Consider the following 21544-nt stretch of genomic DNA (forward strand, 5'->3'; position numbering starts at 1 on the left):
TACAAATAAGCAAATAAATAATATTAATTAAAAAATTTTAACACAATTGAGAACGTTTGAAAAATTTTTTATAAATATAATTGCAAAAGTATGTTTGCACAAATTAATTATGTACATTTTTTATGTTTCAGGACACTGCAAGCAACATTCGAAGCTATTCAAAATTTAATTAACGATTAGAAAAGAAATATAATTACAGTTGGTTGCATAAAATAAATAGATAAAAAAGAGAAGACAGAATATAAAATGTTTGCAAATTACGATTCACGAATTGTGCATTTGAGAGACACGATAAGGGTTATAATGACTAATTTTCTTGATAATTAATTTGAAAAAGTAATTATAATCGATTATTCTTATTATTATTGAGTGTAATAAACAAAATGCTAAAAGACGTTCTGGATTGAGCCGATATTATTTAACAATTCGAGGAATCCCAGGAAGACGAAAGGGAGACGAACTAGTCGAAGTCATGACTCATGTACATGGTAAGATTTCTAATTATTATCAATTATATCAAACATTGTGGAAACCAGAAGACAGTTATTAATCCAATTATTAATCAATGTTATTATTATTACTAAAATAACAACTCTGCCGCAAACAACAACGTAGAACAACGTCAACTGTCACTATTTCATGTTAAAGTATTCAATGAAGGAAAATAGACGTAGGGCTACGTCAACTGTCTTTCGATGAATACTATAACATGAAATAGTGACAGTTGACGTAGTTCTACGTTGTTGTTTCACAGTTGTTAAAAAAAAACTAACAGGTCTGGCGCAAAAGTTGAAAGCTTTTAATTTTTTTTTAAATAACAATATTTTTATTCAAAATAAGTTTTAAAATATATATCAAAGCAAACAATTAAACTTACAATTAAACTTTCGATGAAAATTTTCGCGCTGCCTTTAATTCGTAAATCGACAAGATGATGGATTCGCGGCAAGAAGGCCGCATCGTTGATAAGGAAGAGAAATTATCAGGGCGAGTGACGGGGCACCGAAACAGCTTATCTCCTTTTTCCTCACCACGTGGATCACGAGGAAAACGTGGCATCGTTACACAACGTTGAATTTCCTTCTCCTCTCCGGGCCGATAAGTACTGATTTCCATAATGGCTCCACGTACGAGTGCACTCACTTATCCCTTACCCTTTCCAGCACTTCTCTCAACCCCCAACTCTATTTCTGCACCCTTCTCTCAACCGTTCGTATATATGTGTGTGTGTGTGTGTGTGTGTGTGTGTGTGTGTGTGTGTGTGTGTGTGTGTGTGTGTGTGTGTGTGCGCGTGTGTGTGTGTGCATGTGTGCGTGTGTGCGTGTGTGTATGTGCGTGTATATTACATATATACGTACATGTTCCTTCTCTCTATTCGCTCATGGAAACTTCGGGTCTCCGTAATCTTATCACATAATGTGAATTCAAGACTCGATAATCGCACCGAGACGTGATTAATTTTTTGATTTACGCCCATTATGTGTGCCAAAACGTCGCGACGTTTTTATGATAGTGCTAAGAACTTCATGGAATTCTGAAGGAATGTGGAAGAAATATTTTTAATATTTTAAGTTTCCAACGTATTCTAGTTACTTATATTATCGTTTCCTTCATATTTCTTAATAGCTAATACTGTGGGTTTTTTACTCTACACATATGCCTCTTAAACTCGATGTTTTAAAGTTACCATTTTCTGGTTTGTATGTCCTTAAAACAGAAGGATAAAATTTGAAATTACCTTGCAAACTATTCACTCTTTGATTACCTTACCTTAATACATAAAATAGATCAAATATATATAGAATTTTTTAACTATTTTTCAATTATATTTTTTCATTTTTATTAAATTAACGTTTCTTGTTAAGTACTAATCTTGATTTATACTTAATTATTAATCTAGAAAGAGATGACTAATTAAATGTAAATACCGAGAATCTATAATATCTCTATATAGAAAGAGATTATTAATGGAATATAAATACCAAATAATAATAAATAAATATTAAATGCACTAAAGTGAATATTTATCCAAAGACGTAGAGATATTAAATAGAGATTAATTAATTCTCGCTTCGAGATATTTGAATCTAAAATATAGTAAATGCACACGATATCTATAGAAAATGTTTCCTCGCGCTTATCTGAAAACTTTCTTCTTCCCGTCGCTTATCCATCGTCTTCAGCTCTTGTCGCTGCTTCCTTCGGCCATTTTATCTTTATCTTTCATCGAAGAGACGCGGATGAAACTTTCTGTCGCGAGATTAGAATTCGCTAATAATCGAAGGACGAAAGAGATGTCGTTACAATCCATGCATCCTTGGAGAAACCCGCCACCCTCGGAATATCGATTATACCCACCGCATCGAAATGTATACTCGGTTACTTGTTTCCTTTTTTTCCTGTTTTCTTTGAATATCATTGTCATTTTCCAATAGAATCGATGTAACCGCGGCGCGTATTAATTAAATATTGATATAGTTAATTGAACGGGCACGTTAAATAAATACCGCCGCCAAACCAGCAGCGAGAACCACGCTGCATCCTGGAAATTAAAACTAACTAAAAATACGAAATTAATTGATACGATACGCGCGGACGAGCAATCGCGTGCAAAATAATTCGCGATCGCAATAAAGTGCAACTTTATTTGTTTTAACATTGCTTGCTGCAACAATTTCAAACTGATGATAATTAATTATTATTATCATTATGGAATGATATTACGAGAGCGTCGAGAGCACTGTTTTGTCTTCTTACATCATCATATACCTATGGTTCACTATTGTCTAATTAACTTCAACTTTGCGTCAGCGTTTAATTTAGGGTACTATTGATATATCAACTTTAATAAACACACTTATAACATTAAAATATCAATATTAAAGACTAACGACATTTTTATAAAAAATGAATAATTAAATTAGCTTCCATTTGTAAAGATTGTTTTTATATTATTTATAAAAATTAACTATTGTGAGGCATACAACAGTATTGTTGATAAGATTGAAATAATAGTACAATGCTGTAAATTCGAGTAATAATAAAGATTAATTTTAGAAATAGAAACGATAAAGAATTAGCGCACTCGGTATACGCGTAACGTAAAATCAATGATCTACGGAGCCGCGATGTATGTATGTAATATTTTCACAGAGAAGCTCATCGGGATGGGGGAGACTCGACGGCGGCGTCGTAATTAATCGTGCAGGCGTAAATGAGAGACGATCGTTGCGGGACGCGGAGGTGATCCATAGATCGTGCCAGGCGCAATCAGTCGCGGTAGCGCGGGCGAGGCGGGGCGGGGGGAGGGTGGCAAGATGGAACTCTTCCTGATCCTCGTTTGCCTGGTCGCGCCGCCCGCCCTCTCGCTCTCCATCAAGAGCAACCGCAACCCACGGATCGTCCAGACGCGTTACGGCGAGGTCCAGGGTATCACGAGGTCTTTCGAGCATCCCAAGTTCCTCAAACCGATCGACGTGTACCTTGGAATACCCTACGCCACACCGCCGGTCGGCAGCAACCGCTTTTCCCCGACGAGAGCGCCGAGCCCCTGGGAGGGAGTCAGGTAAAGTGTATACTTCATTGAAGATAGAAGCTAACGTTACATATAGCGAATTTAATTTCTTATAGTATATGCACCAAAATTTATACATAATTACAAATAAAATTGACGCAAAGAGCTTAAATTGCTATTCAAAGTGTAATTTAAAGTGTAACTTTGGGCGTAGTTATTTGCCTTTTGAAGCCAGCTTTGAAAACTGATTTTTGAAGGCGTTCTGTATTATAAAAAAACTGATACAAATTAGATTTTAATATACAACTAAACTTTGATTTGAGATGAAGTATTACAACGAAACGATCAATAAGAATATTTTTGGCTTCTAGTTATTCTACTTATATTCCATTCTGAAAAACAATGTAATTTGCTACGGATATTGTTTATCGAAATCTCGAAGTTTTTTCCTTCATCGCGATCGAGTTTACAGTGAGCTATGCAAAAAGTTACGTCAAGGCTAATCAATCTTTTTATTTTTATACACGAAAAGTCGATCACATTTACGCGATCTCATCCCTTTAGTTAAAAGTGGATACTCTTTTCAATTTTATAACAAGCAAGATCTTCTTGAAATACTTCGGATGCCGAGCAGTCTTTCTATATAACTTAAAGTGTCTGGGAATATCGCTAGGATATACAACATTCTAAAATTATGCCAAGATATTCCTTGGCAAATCTTTCGAATGCCGATGTTATATTGCTATCACGTCCGCTTACGCTTACGTAACTATCAACAAATTTTGAACTTTTCAACAAAGTGACGATCAATCTATTTTTTCAATCAATTACTATTCACATTATCAATTATTATTTTACAATCAATATTACTGTACTGCAATTATTATTTATCAATCAATTTATTTATTAGACTTAATTAAAAAATATTATAATTAATCAACTAATTAAAGAAATTAATACAGAAGAAAATATCATTTTTAAGTTATCAATTTAGGTGTAATATTGTAATAATGATACATGGTTAAGACATCTGGTGGTTTAGTATATCTATATGCGCCCCGAAATGCATTCTCACCGATGTTCGTCCTTATTGAACACGGCGACGCGTATTCCATGCCATGCCGAAACTTTGACCGTTCGGTTCGTTGTAACGCACGAACGATTTCCGATTTCCTCCGCAGATTATCGGACTTGATGGGTCCAGTCTGCCCCCAAAAGCTGCCGGACATCGCAAACGAGCAGGAAGCGCTCGAGCGAATGCCTAAGGGAAGACTGGAGTATCTGAAGAGACTGCTGCCTCATCTGCGTAACCAGAGCGAGGATTGCCTCTACCTGAACATCTACGCACCTGCCATGGGTGAGTGATCGTACAAACCCTCCAGCAGCGATTCAATTACGCGAGCAACTTTGTAACCGTCACGCGCGATTACGTTAATTCTTTAATAAATTAAAATCGGGAATATTTGAATCTTAATAATGTATTTACCAAATTTTATGGTAAATACCGTAGAAAATATACTTCTAATTTCCTCCCCGAAAAAAGAATCTACGACTTTTATAACAAAACATTAAACTCTCTTCTTCGTATTTACAAGTTTATTCTCTCGATGGCTAATTAAATATCTTCTTCAAACTCAAAAAGTAACGTCATCCCAAAGATAGATTGTAGCTGAGCTTAAGATGTGTATTAGACGTCCTCTCTTCTTCGTGCACTGAGACGTTATCGAACTGTACTGAAAGGAAGTGTAGTCAAATCGATCGATCAAGCACCGAAACTTTTTTATAACACGTTTTCTGCTCTTCGAAGTCACAACCAGAGACGATGCTCTCGACACTATCTCGAGGGAAGAACTTTGTAACGCCATTCTGCAAAATTACGTTTATTCGTCAATTTTTTATTTTTCTAACGTGTAAACTCCTAAGTTCTTTCAGACTTTTGAATAGTGATAAAAGAGAATTAAAAATTTTTAACTCGGACTTAATTCAGAATCCTCCAGTAACAAAATTGATGAATTTTTAGAGGAAATTGTAGGATTTAAATTTAGAAACTTTCTTTGAGATTGTAGGATTTAAGTTTACTTGTATGCAAAAAAAAAACTGCTTGGAGTATGAAACAACTTATCTTTCATTCTCTTCTTCAAACTCAAAAAGTAACGTCATCCCAAAGATAGATTGTAGCTGAGCTTACCTATATTAAAAACCTTAACAATTACTGTTAAAAACCTTAGCAATATTAAAAACCTTAACAATTACTGTTTCTAGCATTGTTAAAAATGAATTCTTCAGTGACTAAATTATTTTCGCGCGTGGATATACATAATGAGTCCAATCCGTCAACTCTCTCGAAAAAAACGGAATTTTAGATGGGCATTAGCAGATGAAGTAATCCTCACTGGCCGTTGAGCCGGTGCAGCGTTGAACGAATAGCGCGGAAATCTATGAGTGGTCGGGGTAAACGGAAAGGGAGGGGTAAAACGGAAGGGCGGGAAATGCGGGAAAAGCCCGAGGCAGGAAAAGCCGCTCCTGGCAAGGCCAGGGAACGTTTTGTTCGTTACAGAGTGTCACGATTAAAAAACGATTTTTAAGATGATTCACTGGCGGCCCAAATTGAATCGCTAATCTAAGTTTGAGGGAACTTTTCGCAGAGTTGGGGAAGGCCCCGGTGAATTATGGTGGCCGGGAATAGATGTCATTGACCTCTCCGCGCGCGATCCCCAATATAGCGGCGCGGCGCGGATGGTCTGAAACTGAACTTCCCCGGGATTGTGCAAGTTATTGAGTTTCTGGACGTCTCTGGCCGACGAGAAGACACGCGGAACATTCCAAATAGATCGGAGATTAGAGCCTACGTGACGTGTAATTACTAAAGTCGGGATGATTGACGTAATTGGAAAAAATCTCTTTTATACCCGGAAAGCATCGGAATTCTGCGGTTCTTCTTTAATTTTTGAGATCCCTCATTGCTTCTCTGTGAGTCTCATTATCTCCCGTAATTTTTATCTCTATTACACACATACGCACGATGCGCACACGTACATGCACGATATGCGCAGAATTATGAACGTATGTTATTAAAGATATTTTCTTTGGATAAAGACGACGCGCGGGGTGATCACATTTGCCGTTCAATTTCCGGCTCTGAGATGTTGTGGCGCTCGAAACAGCTTGCAAGCGCGCGGAGAAAAGCGAAATTTTCTATTTCGTCCCGAGAAAATTCAATGATATACGATTATTGAAACACCATTCACTCTGGCCGACATACGTGAGGACATAAAAAGGTTCCCTCAAGCTAAGGAAAAGGCCGTAGGAGAAAGTTTTTTGGCGAAGAGATATAAGGGCGGGAAAGAGCTTAGGTGACGGCAATAAAAAGGGTTGAAGATGAAGAGGCACAACAGGCAAAGAAATATATTGCGCGTACCTGCCACGGTGTTCGACGTTGCTTCCGTGGCTGGAAACTGAAGAAAATGACACGGGAGAGATTTATCAAATATTTCTCATTTTTCGACGCGCGCGCGCCACTGACACGTGGCACGAAATTGCTTGTTGAAATCTCCGCGCCATTACGAACTGCGTGAAAGTTTCGCAGAGATTATAGTGTGAACTCTAATAGATCTGTAAATCCTTCATAGTCCTTGTCGTTTGAAATTGAAGAAGTTGCTGGAATTTCTTAGTATTTAGTAAAGTAAGTTTTAGATCCTTATTTGTTTGCAATGTCGAAGAGATGTTTCAAAAATTCAAAAAGGACCCCCGCACATTTTTTATGGAAATTGGATTTTGGCGAAATTAGCTGAAACTTTGCTGATCAAAATTCACAATAGGCAAGATTCGCAATAATCGATGTGTGCGAGTTATTCGAATTTGAATATATTATTTGATTTTAATTTCGATGTATGTTGGATAATGTTATTGGATCTCTTATACTATTAGAGCATTTTAGTAATTTACAATTTTTCGCCTAATTGTTTCAGTTATTACGACATTAAAAATAAAGTACATTATAGTTTTATATTAAATATTTAAATGTTTTTGCCTTTAAAAAATTATATTATATAATTAATATTATTTTTTTATATCAAAATATTCTTTTGTTATCAACGTGTTAAAATTTAATCTAACAATAATTAAATTGTTAATTAAAAATTATATTTTACCAATTTGATTCGATTTTATTCGATTTATAAAAAAAATCTTGATTCACTCATCTCTACATTTACTACGATTTATAGTTAAATTAACAGCAGAATTGATAACAGCTTGCAGAATAGTAACTTGAAATCTCGAGTCGCATTCTCGCAATCGAGTCCCGAAAAGTGTGATTTTCAGTCAATCCTGAAAGGGATACGTTTCCTTCGGGGCGCGGTATTGTCTCCCAGATTCTTACGTAATGGAAATTTCTATCGAAAGTTTGGATCCGGTTAATGCACGTTGTCGGCACTTCTTCCTTCTCCTCTGACTCGAGGGGGGGAGGGGGAGAAAGTTTCCGTTTTCCTTGGGAAGACTCGCAATTACACGGCCGCCTGCACTCACAATTCCGTCGACGATAGGTAAAGCCCAGTATCGAACGTATGGCGGAAGAAGCGGAAGAAGAGGAAGAGGACGACGGGCGAGTTTTCAAGGCGCGAACTAATAATCGAATCCACCAAGTTCGCGAAATTTGTTTCAACTCTCTCACAGAATACTTTGGAACAAAGATCCCCCCCCCCCCCCCCCACCGGTCTCTTCGTGATTCACGAGTCGCCGGCCAAAAAAAAAGATGCCTCCTCCATCCTTTTAGGCGAAAAAGTACGGCTCGCGGGAAATGATTTGTTCGTCTCACGCGGAAGATAAAGTGTCTCGCTTTCCAAGTTCGTTGGGATTCATAGCTTCGAGCGATTTTTAAAAATATCTATATAATCGACGTAACTTTTGATTCTAAAATTTTTTGTCACATTATTAATTTATAGTAGGAAGAAATTTTATCAAGTGAATGTGAATAAAATTTGAAAAATTAGAGGACTGATTCGTGGCGCGTGATGAAAATAATCTTTAGATATTTCACGGCACATTTGCGAAAATAACTTAAGGACATTACATCCGCGTTAGCCTGAGACGGGAACGACAGGAAATTTAATGTGGCAAGCCGAGGGAAATCGCACGATCCTTGCACATCCTTCCCCCTTTTCATGAAAGAGAACGTCACGAGTGCAGAGTGCGCATTCGCTCAACTTCCGGCTCGAAAAGGCATTACTAATAGCTCTCGTCGCTGTGATTAATAGCGCTGGAGTGCTGCTCCGTTTAGTCGTTTTATTAATTACGCCGGATAACGAAGGTCACCGTCTCCGCACGGAGACTGTCATTTATTATGCACGACATCGCGATTGGGAAACCGAGTATTATTTATATCGGCACGTGTAACATACGCAAACAATTCGATAATTATAAGACTACAAAGACTTAAGCATTATTCTAAGATTAATAATAAATAATAAGTATAATATAATAAATCTTCAGGAATCTTGGAGAAATTCTGAAAGTTAATAACCCTAATTCAGTTTCCGAGACTAATGGAAGTTATAAGCAACAATGTTATTTTCCATTTTACGTAGAAAAAAATAAAAGTAAACAAAATCTTTCGCTAATATGAGAGACTGCCATGTTTAATTTTACATTGGAGAGATTAAAACGTCTGAGCGACTCCGAAAGAGGTTTCCTTTGCCATCTGCTCATCTCTCGAAAGGGCAGTGTAATAAGAAAGAATACCCCAGAACCATTTCTCTGAAACTCTCTGGGCTGTTTCGCGATACAATTTTAAAGTCGACGTTCTCGCTTCGCTGCATAATTCAGGAAGTTCCGCGGAACAGGAGACGGCAAGATAAAGCAGGGGGATCGATTCGCTGCTGATTTAATTATCTTTTAATGAAAGCCGAGATTCGCCCCGGACCGCGCGCGCCGTAATTTTACACCGTCCACGAGCTGCGCAAATGCGGAATATAAATGGTAATTAAGGCTTGCCAGATGGACCATGCCGCCGCGTTATTCCAGCCGATATAACCAAAATACACCGCGGCTAAGTGAGGTCTGACAGACTTGTTAACTTCGCCTGGATTTATCGCCGCTTTCCATCTTCAAACTGCTTGTCGTGGCTCCTTACTATTTGTTAGCATCCAGTTAATGTCGATTCTTCGTAAATCTTGCAAGGTCCTAAAATGCATTTTTACATAATTCCAATTTAATTAATCATTTAGCAACTAAATTGTGCAGGCTTCACGATGAGACGTATTCTAATTCTCAAAGTCAAAAACAATGAAAATAAGAAGTGGGTTAAACAGGTCAATCTTTTAACATCTTTCACACAGTGAGGTTTATATTGTTAAATATTCTTCTCAATATGATTCATGCTAAGCAGATAAATGGAATATTTAACAATAAATGGAATATTTAATATCTATTCCCTAACAGCAAATGTATATTCTGAGAATGTTCAGAGGATATTGTAAATAAGTATAAGATATTATAAAGATGTTCTCATATTAAGTACATCTTTAGTATATTCTATAGATATACAAGATATTAATGCTCTGTTAGGGTTTACTATATATAATCTAAATGTATTTTCTCGATTAGAAGATCATTTGCACTACAAGAAAATTAATAACTCCTTGAAGTATTTAAAGATGAAGAACGAAACGGGCAATATATCCGCGAGTGACGCACCGCGGCAGAACTATTTTAATTGAAGTGAAACTACTTTAATTAAGGGGAACAATTCTCTGTAGGGAAAGGCGAATTTTCCCCTTGACGCCGAAATGGAAAGACAACTACATTTCTCCCAGACATTGTTGCTACCGTCGCTACCGCGAGACATTCGGGAGGGTTGCCGCGTATCATCGCGGGTGGACCATACGCAAGCGGGGAAGGGGAGGGAGTTTCCGAATGATTTTGCGCAAATTAGCGGCAGCTAATGGGCGTAATGGCATCCTTTCATGCGCAAAGGATCACATCCTCGCGCCGCTAAAGTAATTAATTATCCGTGGAGTTACCGATAGCGCGTGTACAGCGACCTCCGCGTTGCCCGTAGTATATAGATCAAGCTCGTTTCGCATTCTCCTAACTCGTCATTCTCCATCATGCCCGTCATAAAATTGCGAAGGCGTGTTATACATGTAATTTTGCCTCACTCCACGCAAGGCTGTCTACAAAGTTCTACGGCACATCTCGGAGTTGAAGTTCTCGAATTTCACTTTTATAGCTCAAAAGATTCAAAAAACTGAAAATCATTATACGTTTTTTACTTAAGAATCATTATAGTGTCGACGTGGCAGTGTTTAGATTTTTTGTCCTTAAATACCTATACCCTCTCAAAAATATAATCAGAAAATCTCTGGAATATTATATATATATGTTCTCTCATTATTCAATTTGCGGTTATTTAATATTTTTATAATTCGAATCTCTGCGAGATTCCGCTTATTTTTTTAATAACGCATTGTGTGAGTTGTAGTTACCGCACCCTCATAATGATTCAATTAACAGAGATTGCGATCGACTAGAAGCGCGCGCAAACATATTTCCGGTGCAGTCGTGATAGCGTAATCGGACTTGTCACTACTGGCAACATCGATTCTGTCCTTCGTTGCTAAGCAATAATTCTCCGCTATCGCTCGCGACCTCTCGAGCAGAACACTAATTCGTCTCTTCCACCCTTCCGACCCCTCCTATCCCTTCTGTACTTCCGGATTTCAATTTCCATCGTATCTGCCATCGTGATCCGATCAAACTAGTCGTCAACGTAATGCAAGCTGATGATGGAAATCATTTTAAAATAACAAGCAAACACAGGAGAAAGTTAATTACCTTTTTACCTAAAAGAGTCTTAAGAAGAAACATATTTTAAAGAACAGCAAAGAAGATTACGAAAATCTGAAAAAAAAAAAGAATTGTATAAAGAATATATCTTCATGTTTTAATTATCTTCATTAAAAATTCTTGTGAGATACAAGATGTGATAAATTAATCAAGTTAAATTGTATTAAACTGAATAATTTTTTCTTCAAATTCTTTATTCCTCAGCTGCTAAACTTCCCATCTGCATATTCATACACGTTCAAGTTTCGCGAAACTAGCAGCATGTTTCTTATCGCTGGTAATTACTTGCGAATTTAGGGCAGATCGACTTCTTGTCCGGCATGTTCTAATCGCTTTCTTAATGAATCCTTCTTAATAATTCCGTCTGAAACTGAAAGGCGCGAGCAGGTGCGATCATTTACCTCGTAATAGCAACATAATTCACGCGAAACGTCACGTGGTCGCACGGCGTTCGCGACAGCGGCGCCGTCGTCGTCGTCGTCGTCGTCTTCTTGAAAGGTCCTTTAACCTCTCTTTCCTCTTTACCCGGAATAATCCAAGTAATGTGCATGGACTTCGTGGATTAATTAAGAATAATTAAATTTTCCCCCGACGGGACGCCACGCGGCACAAAAATTAATTTAGAGTTTTTTAAACTCCTCCGAGAAAAACGTTCCTTCGATCTTGATCCTTTTTTTTCGCCTTGGAAAAAATAGCGGTAAGTCAGATCCTGCCCCCCCCCCTCCCCGTCTTACCGCAAGAGTCTAAAGCCGCGCAGTTATTGTTTCCAGAGACTGATAATTAAAATTCTTGCGGCCAACAAATCACAAAGCTTCTTAAACCTAAACTCGTTTAACCGATTACCACGCAATTTTTTCCTTCCAAAGGTTATTACGAAAGACGTCATGTATTTCTTTTTTGCCTACCAGCCTGGATTAACGTTGCGTTAATAATAAGAGAACAATTAAAAACGGTTTATTTGTTGAAATCTAAAACGTAGGTTTATAAATAAATTAAAAACTCATTTTTTGAAAAAATTTAATTAATTTAAAAAAAATTTCAAAGCGTTATAAATTTTACATTCACTTTGCCGCAATTTTATAAAATTCCTGCGAATATTGAAATGCGTTTTGCTATATAGCTAATAAACAAGCAATTTTTTCATTTGATTCTTTCCTTCGATACAATCAATACCGATTTCCTGCACCGCTAATTCGATGTGCATTACGAAATTTACGACTGATGGATTTCCGCGGCACGCCGCATTCGTCGACAATTTCATCATATTAATGATGACGCAAATTTTCCATTGTTATTTATTAATAATGCATATTGGCTGTGGCGCCGCGCACGGGTGCGCGCTTTCGGACGAACTGTTGCTTCGCATATAGTTATTAATTACACGCGCAGTTATTAATTACACCGATGTCGAATATTAAAATTTCTGATTAAAGTGCCGATTACCTGCCGCACATGTGTCGCCCAAATAAAAGCCCCCAGATAATAATAACGTTGCTAAATCGCGGCACAAGCACTATGAATGAACATCAAATAACTGGCAAAACGAGAACAAATTATATCGCGCGCATATAAAACATCAACCGAGTTTAGACTTTTGTCATTTCCCCAACTTTTTTGTTGGAAAAACGAAAAATTTATAATAAGTTAATTTCGTAAAATTCATTTTATTACAAATATAGCTGTTCCTAAAAATAAATAATAATAATAAGCAATTGTAATTATAATATTTCTGCGTTTTGCCTTGAAAATTCTTTTCCGGCAAAGTTCTTCCTCAAGGAAAATAAATTTGAATGGCACTTGCAGTAAGTCCATTTTCAGTGATCTAACATGCTCTTGCGTGGAATTGACGATATCTTTATGTTGAGTTTGCCATTGTTCGGCGCACAAAGCTTTCCAACGATTTCACTTAAAGTGGCCGGGCATAAGGATTTCCTTTTTATGGGTGGACGCTGTGAATTATCAAATAAATATTTTCACGACTTTTCCTTCTTCCTTCCCGCGGCAGCAAATCCGAGCACGTACGTGCCGGTGAAAAGCACGTCATATGCTGACTCCTTCGCATTATAGCTTCGACACACACACCTGGACGGAAAGTGCAATGCCAGTTTCTGTTTCCGGATTTAACCGTTTAAATGCCTATCAAAAACTCTATAGTGCTTTACCCTTGAACCATCGAATAAACTTCGCTCTCAATTTGAAAAATTCTTTTTTTTTTTTATAAAAAGGAAGAATACTCTTCTCGAGTATATTTTTCAAATATTAGACGATCGATTATCGAAAAATCGAATCGAATAATTTTAAGCCGTTTCGGATTAAATTTAATCCACGAAGAGTTACGATTGATATAAAATTAGGATAAAATAGTTTTTATTTCAAAGTGCGATATAAACGAAAGTTAATTTGTAGGTTCTTTGAAGGCTCCGTGATGAATCGATAAACTAGATATTAGCTTTCGAAGATTATAAAGTGACTTCTAAAAAATGCATAGACTTCTTGAAAAACAAGGAAGCGCCCGCTCACGTGGCGCGGTAGATACCGTAATTCCGCGGTAGCATTATATCGTCGTCTCAAGCGCTTCCGTTTGATTGATCGACGAGCAAACCACAGTCGGCGTCGGTGCCGAGAGTGATCGATCGCCCCTCGTCTTCGACACAATCGCGAATCCCCGCGGGTCGTTTCCCCCCTTGCCCGATAAATCGGGCTTCGCCGCAGTAATTCGCGTATAAAACTACCGGCGCAATTACGATTAGGCGGTTGAATTTCTTGGCGCTCTTAGATCTCCTTAGGTCACCGTACTCGCTGGAATCGTAGATCTCTCGGATGACAGTGAACTTAGTCGGAAATTGAGTCTAAAAGTTTCATTGATTCGATGACCTCCCGACTGACAAAAAATGTTACTTTTACATCAGATCGAATTATTTCACCGAGAATTTGTTCTCTCTCTCTCTCCTTGAAACTGGACCTCCGGTCATTTCGGAAGTCTAAGAACTCGCGTACTTACGCGCGTTGGGTCCTGCGTTTGACTGTGAAATATGGCGCGGCGCCACACCTTCTTGCAGGCGGGGCAAGTATTGTCTCTCCGGCGCGGCGCGGCGTGTCTCGCGATTTTTCGCGCGCCGTTCTGGCGCGTGAGGAAGAGGATCTCATCCCCGCCTTTCGGGATAGATCTCTCCGGAGAACAATCGACGATAGTATTTATACAAGTGCGCAATTTGTATGATCTACACTCGTCTGGCTGCCGCAAATACGGGTACGGAGAGATCCGGAACGTGGGCCAAAACTTTCCCACCGAATCGGTTAAGTGCTCAAAACAGTTGCCAACATCCACCGCCGCCCGCCCGCGCTGTCCCCTCGAGAACGGGTTGGAAGGACGTAAAAAGGCGGGGCAGGAAAGGACGAGGAACGGGGCCGGGAAAACCCAAACTCTCGAATTCGTTCGAGGAGCGGCGAGGTAGACGAAAGCTCTCGCGATCTTTCGCCGTAATCATTGTGCCCATTGATATACAAACCTATACATTGTACGTAAGTAACAAGATGTGCTATTTTCTTGAACAAGCGCAAGTTCCTGCGATTGGGTCTCTTTTATTGTATACGAAGGAATTGTCCACTGTATGCGCAAGGGAATAACTTCGATTTCATGTCAGATGCAGGATTTTTCTTCCTTTGTTGTGTGTGCGCGCTCGTATAAAAGGGACGATGACACTTCCATTTTGAAGCAATTCCGCGAAAGAAAATGTTCTGCCCTTGAATTCCGGAAAGTTGACAAAACTCAGTTGCCAGGTCCAAAAGGACCCCGCATTCGTTTGACGGGAATCGTCGCGAGATAAAGTGCAAATTTATTTTATTATAAGTGTAAATGTTTCCACGTGGACAGCTCTATGTAGAAGTGACTTTATGATAATATAGAGCGTTAAAAGAAGCTATGGGACAGGGATTTTCTTCCTTACTTTATTTAACTCGATTTTATTATTACTTTGGTGCGAAGATTTACATGGATATGACTGAAGAGTGTTGGCACTGTGTCGAAAGCGGGATGAGATCGAGATGTAAATAAAGTGATAACTTTCACAGCCCTCCAGGCTGCCTATAGTATCTTTGGTAAACCGGGATGTGTTCTCCTTTTTGGCAGCGGCCCAAAATGCATAAGACTCGGAATCGCGTGTCGAGCCTCATCGATCGAAACTCAATATATCGTTCTATAGCGCTTGCAGGCGCTTATGTCAATATCACACGCGTGGTGTCTGTTTTTCGGTGACAAAATCGGAAACCGATCAAATATTGAAATTACTTTTGCGCCGCTTTATTCGAAAGTGACGCGAAAGATTTGCTGCTCCGCGAATTTTTATTATGTGCTTATTACAATTGCATGATTAAAAAGAGAAAATGCTAAAACGCGGAAGACGAGTGCATTATAACTGTTATAAGCATAAGTGAACATAATTGACAACTGCAGAATTATTATTGAAGATTATATGCTGAAGATTTTCGATAGTTTGTCAATTATTGATACATAACATTATTATCTGTCTGGAAACAGAAAATGAAGCGAAATATTAAGCTAAAATATTAAGATTTCTGGATAAATACAATCTAATTTTAACATTTTTGGCACTAAAGAAATTGATTTTATATTTTTAACTATTGACATCGTTTCTTGTATAAAAGAAACAAAAATAAGAAAGTGGATTTCTAAAGTTTCTTTTATCGGAAAAACTTTAACAGTATCTTATGCAGCAGCTGATTTATAGCGTAGCATAACGTTATATTAAAATAGAAAAAAACTGTTTACAGGTTTGTGTCGGTATTTACTTGATTCCTGAAGAAATACTATAATATTTGGTTTATAATATTTTCGAATTTTTACATGCCTGGATGTTTTTTCAAACGTAGCAGGTAAAAATATAATATTACGAGAGAAATAAAAGCTAGCCGAGTACAGACTCGAGAGGACAGGAAAACACGCCAAGTTATGAAGACGGCGCGAAAGCGATTTTATTTCACGAAGACGGCCACAACACTGCGAACTTTGTGTCTCGTTCACGCCTGCTCGACAAAATTCTTTGTACGTATACGTACGCTATGCATGTACGACACGAGGTGGGCAGAAGGAGGGGGAGACCACCTTATTGTAACGCTATGTATCTTGCTCCGTCGGCAGTTTACAAACCCTTACGCAGAGAGGAGAAATTCCAGGGCTTATACCGTCACACTGATATGCAGCCAGCGTTCTCTACAGCTGGGAAATGAAAAAAAGGGAGTGAAAAAAAGGGCTGAAAGTATATACGAAAGTGAGCAAACATGGTTCATGGAACGTGAAGGGTGAAGCCGCTGGTAAATCTACACCCTCCACCTCGTCTCGACCAATCGACACTTAATATTTTCCATCATCTTCAATTACTCGTGCAAACATTTTGCGGGGGGAGGGGGCGGCGGCGAAACCGCAGCACTCATTGAAAGTATTTTTAACCTTTGGAAAAAAGAAGGGAAATTTGCAAAGTCAGACAAACATTAAAGGTAATTAATTGCTTATTGATTCACTGGGAAAAGGAAAGTTCTGTAAATGTAAATCTGACAGAACAGAAATATGAATTCGAAAAGTTCATAATTTCCTAAGGAACCGCGTCCATGAGTAGAGGACAGTAAAAGTATCAATAATAGCAGGGTTGCTAATTTTTGAAAATATACTTATTATATAAAAATAAACATACGAAGGCGGCAGTGTGGTCTAGTGGTAGAGCGCCAAACTCGTAATTTGAGAAACCAGGTTCGAGTCCATTAGAGCACGTAAACATGGAATTTATTTTCCGAAAGCTGCGCCCTCCGTGCAAGAAAGACTCTTGTGCGGAGCAAACTGGGCTCCGTCTTTCGGGAAGAGACGTTAAGCCGTTGGTCCAAAGGGTTAAATAAGAGAAGAAGGGTAGTGATGGATGAGAATTGTAACCCTAAAGGGATCGATTAAAAACTTCCATTCCATTCCATATAAAACGTACATATGTAACAGAAATATAAAAATTTTTATTAATCACATGACTTAAGTGTAGTAACTTTATATATTGATTATTTACAGTACGCAATTAATCTACATTGATGAAATGAAGACTTACAAGCGCACCTTTGATGCCATCCTTTCAAATCATTTCCCATCGTATTCATGAAACTAAATTGAACGGTCGAGCGAGAGCTCCACCACGTCGTCGATTCGAATTGAAGTAATTTCGCCGAGTCATCGAATTCATTTTTATCATTTTCAAAGAAAATGTCCGAGGGGATCCTCTCTCCTCCAAGAAACTGTTACTTAATCTGATGCAACGTCCGCGCGATTTTATTTATCCGACGGTGTTGCCGTAAGGGAAATTCCGAGTGAGAATTGTGAAGAAAAAGGGAGTGTACACAATCTTCATTTCATATTAATGAATTTTCGTTTTGAAAATTTGTGGTAGAGGAAACGAGCGCCCCGATGTTGTTGTAAGCCAAGTTGTATGTCAGAATCGGATGATGGAAATGTATAGCGCAACGGATGTACGACAATGTAATCGACTCCCTCGAGGATAACCTCGTTATCCGACGCAAGAAGTCGCATCTAGGAAACAGAGAGTCTTCTTCTAGACTCCAATTCTCCGCCGCTGGATTTCCTTGCACGCTTCCCGGAACGCGCAAATGGACTTTTAAATTGTCTGCCGACTGTGAAAAATACGTGATGCAAGATAGCAAATCGTTACAACAGATAATTTAAATAATCAACGAGATATGTCATGATAACAGGAGTAATTAAAACCAATTGAAAGGTTATATCAGACTAATGAAACTTTCTCCAAAGCTGATCAATAAGAAAAAGAAAAAAATTATGATTTTTGGCGCTATTTTGGTGTTTATCTTATTAAAAGGGATATCCAAATATAGCTTTAAAATAGAGAAACATGTTCGAACGATCAATGGCTGCATCACTTATCCAATCGCTTCTCTTGCTTTAAGCCGATCGAAATGATTAGATGGAATTAACGAAGAATGGCGGATTACCATCAGATTGCAGATATCCTCGTGTATTCTCGGGAGGATCAAGTCATAATCATATCCTGCGCGAGAACCGCGCGCGCACCATGACAGCGATACATCACGGAATACTCTTCGAGAGATGGATTCATCCCCGCGATGAAAGTTCGTAGGTAGAATCTGAGATTTAGTAAAGCAATTTAATAGATCGGATCGCGGAGTGGCGCGAGTGACGGCAAGCGATAGATTTTAATTGAATTATCGATGAGGTCTCGACGCGCGTTAACGGAATAACTGAGAACTGCGCGAGTGTCGGGGAACATCCTTGCTTGAAATATCGATGCCGGGGCGACTTTCCGAGAATGCAAAGTAAGAGAATTGTGTCGCGAGTATTGAACCTTCCAATTGAAGCAAAATATTTGCCAACGTCTGAATAATGCAAAACTGTAAAGATGCACCTTGCCTTCTTTTAATGTTTGCACATCTATACTTCTTTTCTTATTTGAATTTATACCTCCTTTATCTCTTCTGTCAAGAGAAATTGTGTCTCATTTGAATCAAATCCAATTCCTTAGGTATAAATCTAAGTATGTAGGTCCAAGAGTTTGAGGCTTAGAGTGTAAGAATCTAGGTGCTCTCTAAATCTCATAGAGTAGTTTCATCACTAATATATTAGATGTGATTGTGATAGTCACTCCAAAAGAGAGAATTGTCATTATAATTTGAGTAAATGCGGGCACTTATAAGGCAAAGAGTATCACTCAAAATTTTAGAACGGCAACTTTACCAGAATGATACGATCTCACTTTAAAGCTATAGTAAATCACGATTCACTAAAGATCGACTGATAAATGATTCTAACAGAGTAACATTTGCCACTCAAAATTGTAGAGTGACATAATATCTAAGAACGTGAAATAACTTTGAGATTTCATATAAAACTTTAATATTCTTTATATCCTTAACATTACACAAATCTTCTTTACAGATTTGTAAGATTTGTCAAATGTTTAAATGTTTAAATTCTTAGGTTCCGCAAATTGTTGTACAATTGATTCCGCACGGATTTGGAAAGTAAATTCCCTCTACTAGCGGGGATTCGTAGAAAGAGAGCTCCCAGGGGGATGCCGACTCAAGGATACGTTAGCGTCCTATAAATTGTCAGAAAATTTATAGTACTTGGTGATGTCATGCCCGGTAGTTCTGTTAAGACCACTTGCTACCCTCGACTAGTATAAGTATCTGTCTTCAAATTTACTGCTATGTCTCAAGAACAAATGAAACTTTGTCGTTTCCGAACAATGTACTGATTTTATATATTTTGTTATTGACTTTTTCAAGATTTTCCTTTAGTTTAAAAATCAAGAAAAGTATATAAGGAATCTAAAAATTCAATGATGTGATATCATATAAAGAAACAAAGAATTAAAGTATTTAACAATTTTCGATCTTACGATAACGATATGGTTGCTTGAACTACCAAGTTTTAGGTTTGAGCTAATTTCGCTTGACTTATGAAATAATCAAGAATGTTTGCCATGCTCAGTGCCATAGTTTTTGAATTCAAGGATCAGCCGGTGGCAGTTTTACGACGGGCGATAACTCGCCAGGCATGTGCCGAGGATAGGGAAAAAAGGCAAATACATCGGCGATTCGCTCAAAGCAATTTAAATTCCGCACGGATTCTCTCTCTTCTCTCTTCTTTTCTCTTAGGAAGCCGATCTATTCACTTCGTCCTTTTCAACTCCTGTGTTTTTTCCCTTCTTGTACCGATGCAACGAACCACCGAAGTCGTCAAACGCGAGACTATACGCCATGGTTCCTGAGCCTCGAATAGTAGAGGCGAGCGAGTTTTTCGTGAAATCGAATGCCAATACTATTCGCGACGCCGGGAATTTTAAGCAACTGCTGGAAAGTTCTCACGTACTCCTGCAACGAAGGAAAGGAAGGAAGGAAGAAGATGGGGAGTTGCCTTTAATTCCTTTTAATTTGAAACATTCGGCACTTCTAGAGCATTGAAGCTTTCTTTTTTCGAACACGCGTACCTTATTTTTGGAACTTGTTTCGCATGATAAAAAATACTGCGAATTAATGTAGTCAAACTAAACAGTACAGTTGTTGACCACTCTATAATGATTGGTCACATCTTAAAAAATTAAAGAAAATAATAAGAAAATAATTAAGTATTAATTGTATCTGAAGCAGAAAAGTGTATTAAATATTTTCGTATTTATAATTAAAAATATTTCAATAGTATTTTTTTATAATCTTTAATTTTTTAAGATGTGGCCAACAATTGTACTATTTACCCTTATAAATATATTACTGCTTATTCGAATCTCATTTTTTTAAAACAAGCTATGCTTTAATCTACATTAATCATCTCACTAGTCACTTGTGAAATAATTTTGAACGTTCGACACTGTTCTGTATATACAGATTTTGTCGTGTATCAAAACAAAGTCGAAACTTTTTCATCCACATTTTATTCCTGCGCAAGCGGAAAATTTATATTTTTAGTTTGAAAAAATATTTTACTTTGCGTACGAGTATTATCACAAAAACTACAATAATGTTATATTTTTTAAATTTATTTCTTATTTCTGTACACGCATCCCGAAATATAAAGCAAATTAATTCTATTTTAGTGTAAATCCCGGTCTGTTTATCACATTCCATTTCAATTCAATTTCGCGCTAGAGAATATTTAAAAAAATCCTTTTACTCGGGATAAATCGAAATTTACAAAGTATATATATTTTCATTCCAGAACTGGATTAGAATCGAATTAGAAATTATTTCCAAGCCCTGTTTCAGATAAAGATACAAACATTCTTAATCCTTTCATTAATATTGACTGCGGAGATTAAAAAGGAAAATAACGAATGTGTCAACGTACCCCGTATGGAGAAGAAAATGATACAATGGGACGTTAAAATTATAATTTCCACATTTAAGAACGTATGGTTGACACCTTGAAACGGTACGCGCGATAAAGCTGTCGTCCCTACTTTAAAGTTTCACCGTCGCCGTATCCTTCTTAATTACGAAGTATGAGACCGCGTCGTAAAACACATAAAGTAGGGACGTTGGTAAAATTCACGGTTCATCCGCTATGTAAAGACGGCCGGCCATATATGTGCGGTACCGTCGTCGTACCGTCATGGCTTTATCTTTGAAGACAGTTGCCGTTTT

The 21544-nt window shown here is 37.9% G+C and overlaps 1 protein-coding gene across 3 annotated transcripts in view; it reads left to right on the forward strand.

Moving 5' to 3' along the window:
- Positions 1–21544, forward strand: part of Nlg-4 (neuroligin 4) — a 232164-nt gene that overhangs the window by 60698 nt on the left and 149922 nt on the right. For all 3 annotated transcript variants that reach the window (XM_071794143.1, XM_071794146.1, XM_071794145.1), the window contains exons 2-4: positions 132–488; positions 3154–3565; positions 4696–4871. In XM_071794143.1, the coding sequence (XP_071650244.1) occupies positions 3318–3565; positions 4696–4871 (424 nt within the window). In that variant the 5' untranslated portion in view covers positions 132–488; positions 3154–3317. The remainder of the gene's footprint in view (positions 1–131; positions 489–3153; positions 3566–4695; positions 4872–21544) is intronic.

Source organism: Temnothorax longispinosus, chromosome 11 (genome assembly GCF_030848805.1).
Source record: "Temnothorax longispinosus isolate EJ_2023e chromosome 11, Tlon_JGU_v1, whole genome shotgun sequence".
Classification (NCBI taxonomy): domain Eukaryota; kingdom Metazoa; phylum Arthropoda; class Insecta; order Hymenoptera; family Formicidae; genus Temnothorax; species Temnothorax longispinosus.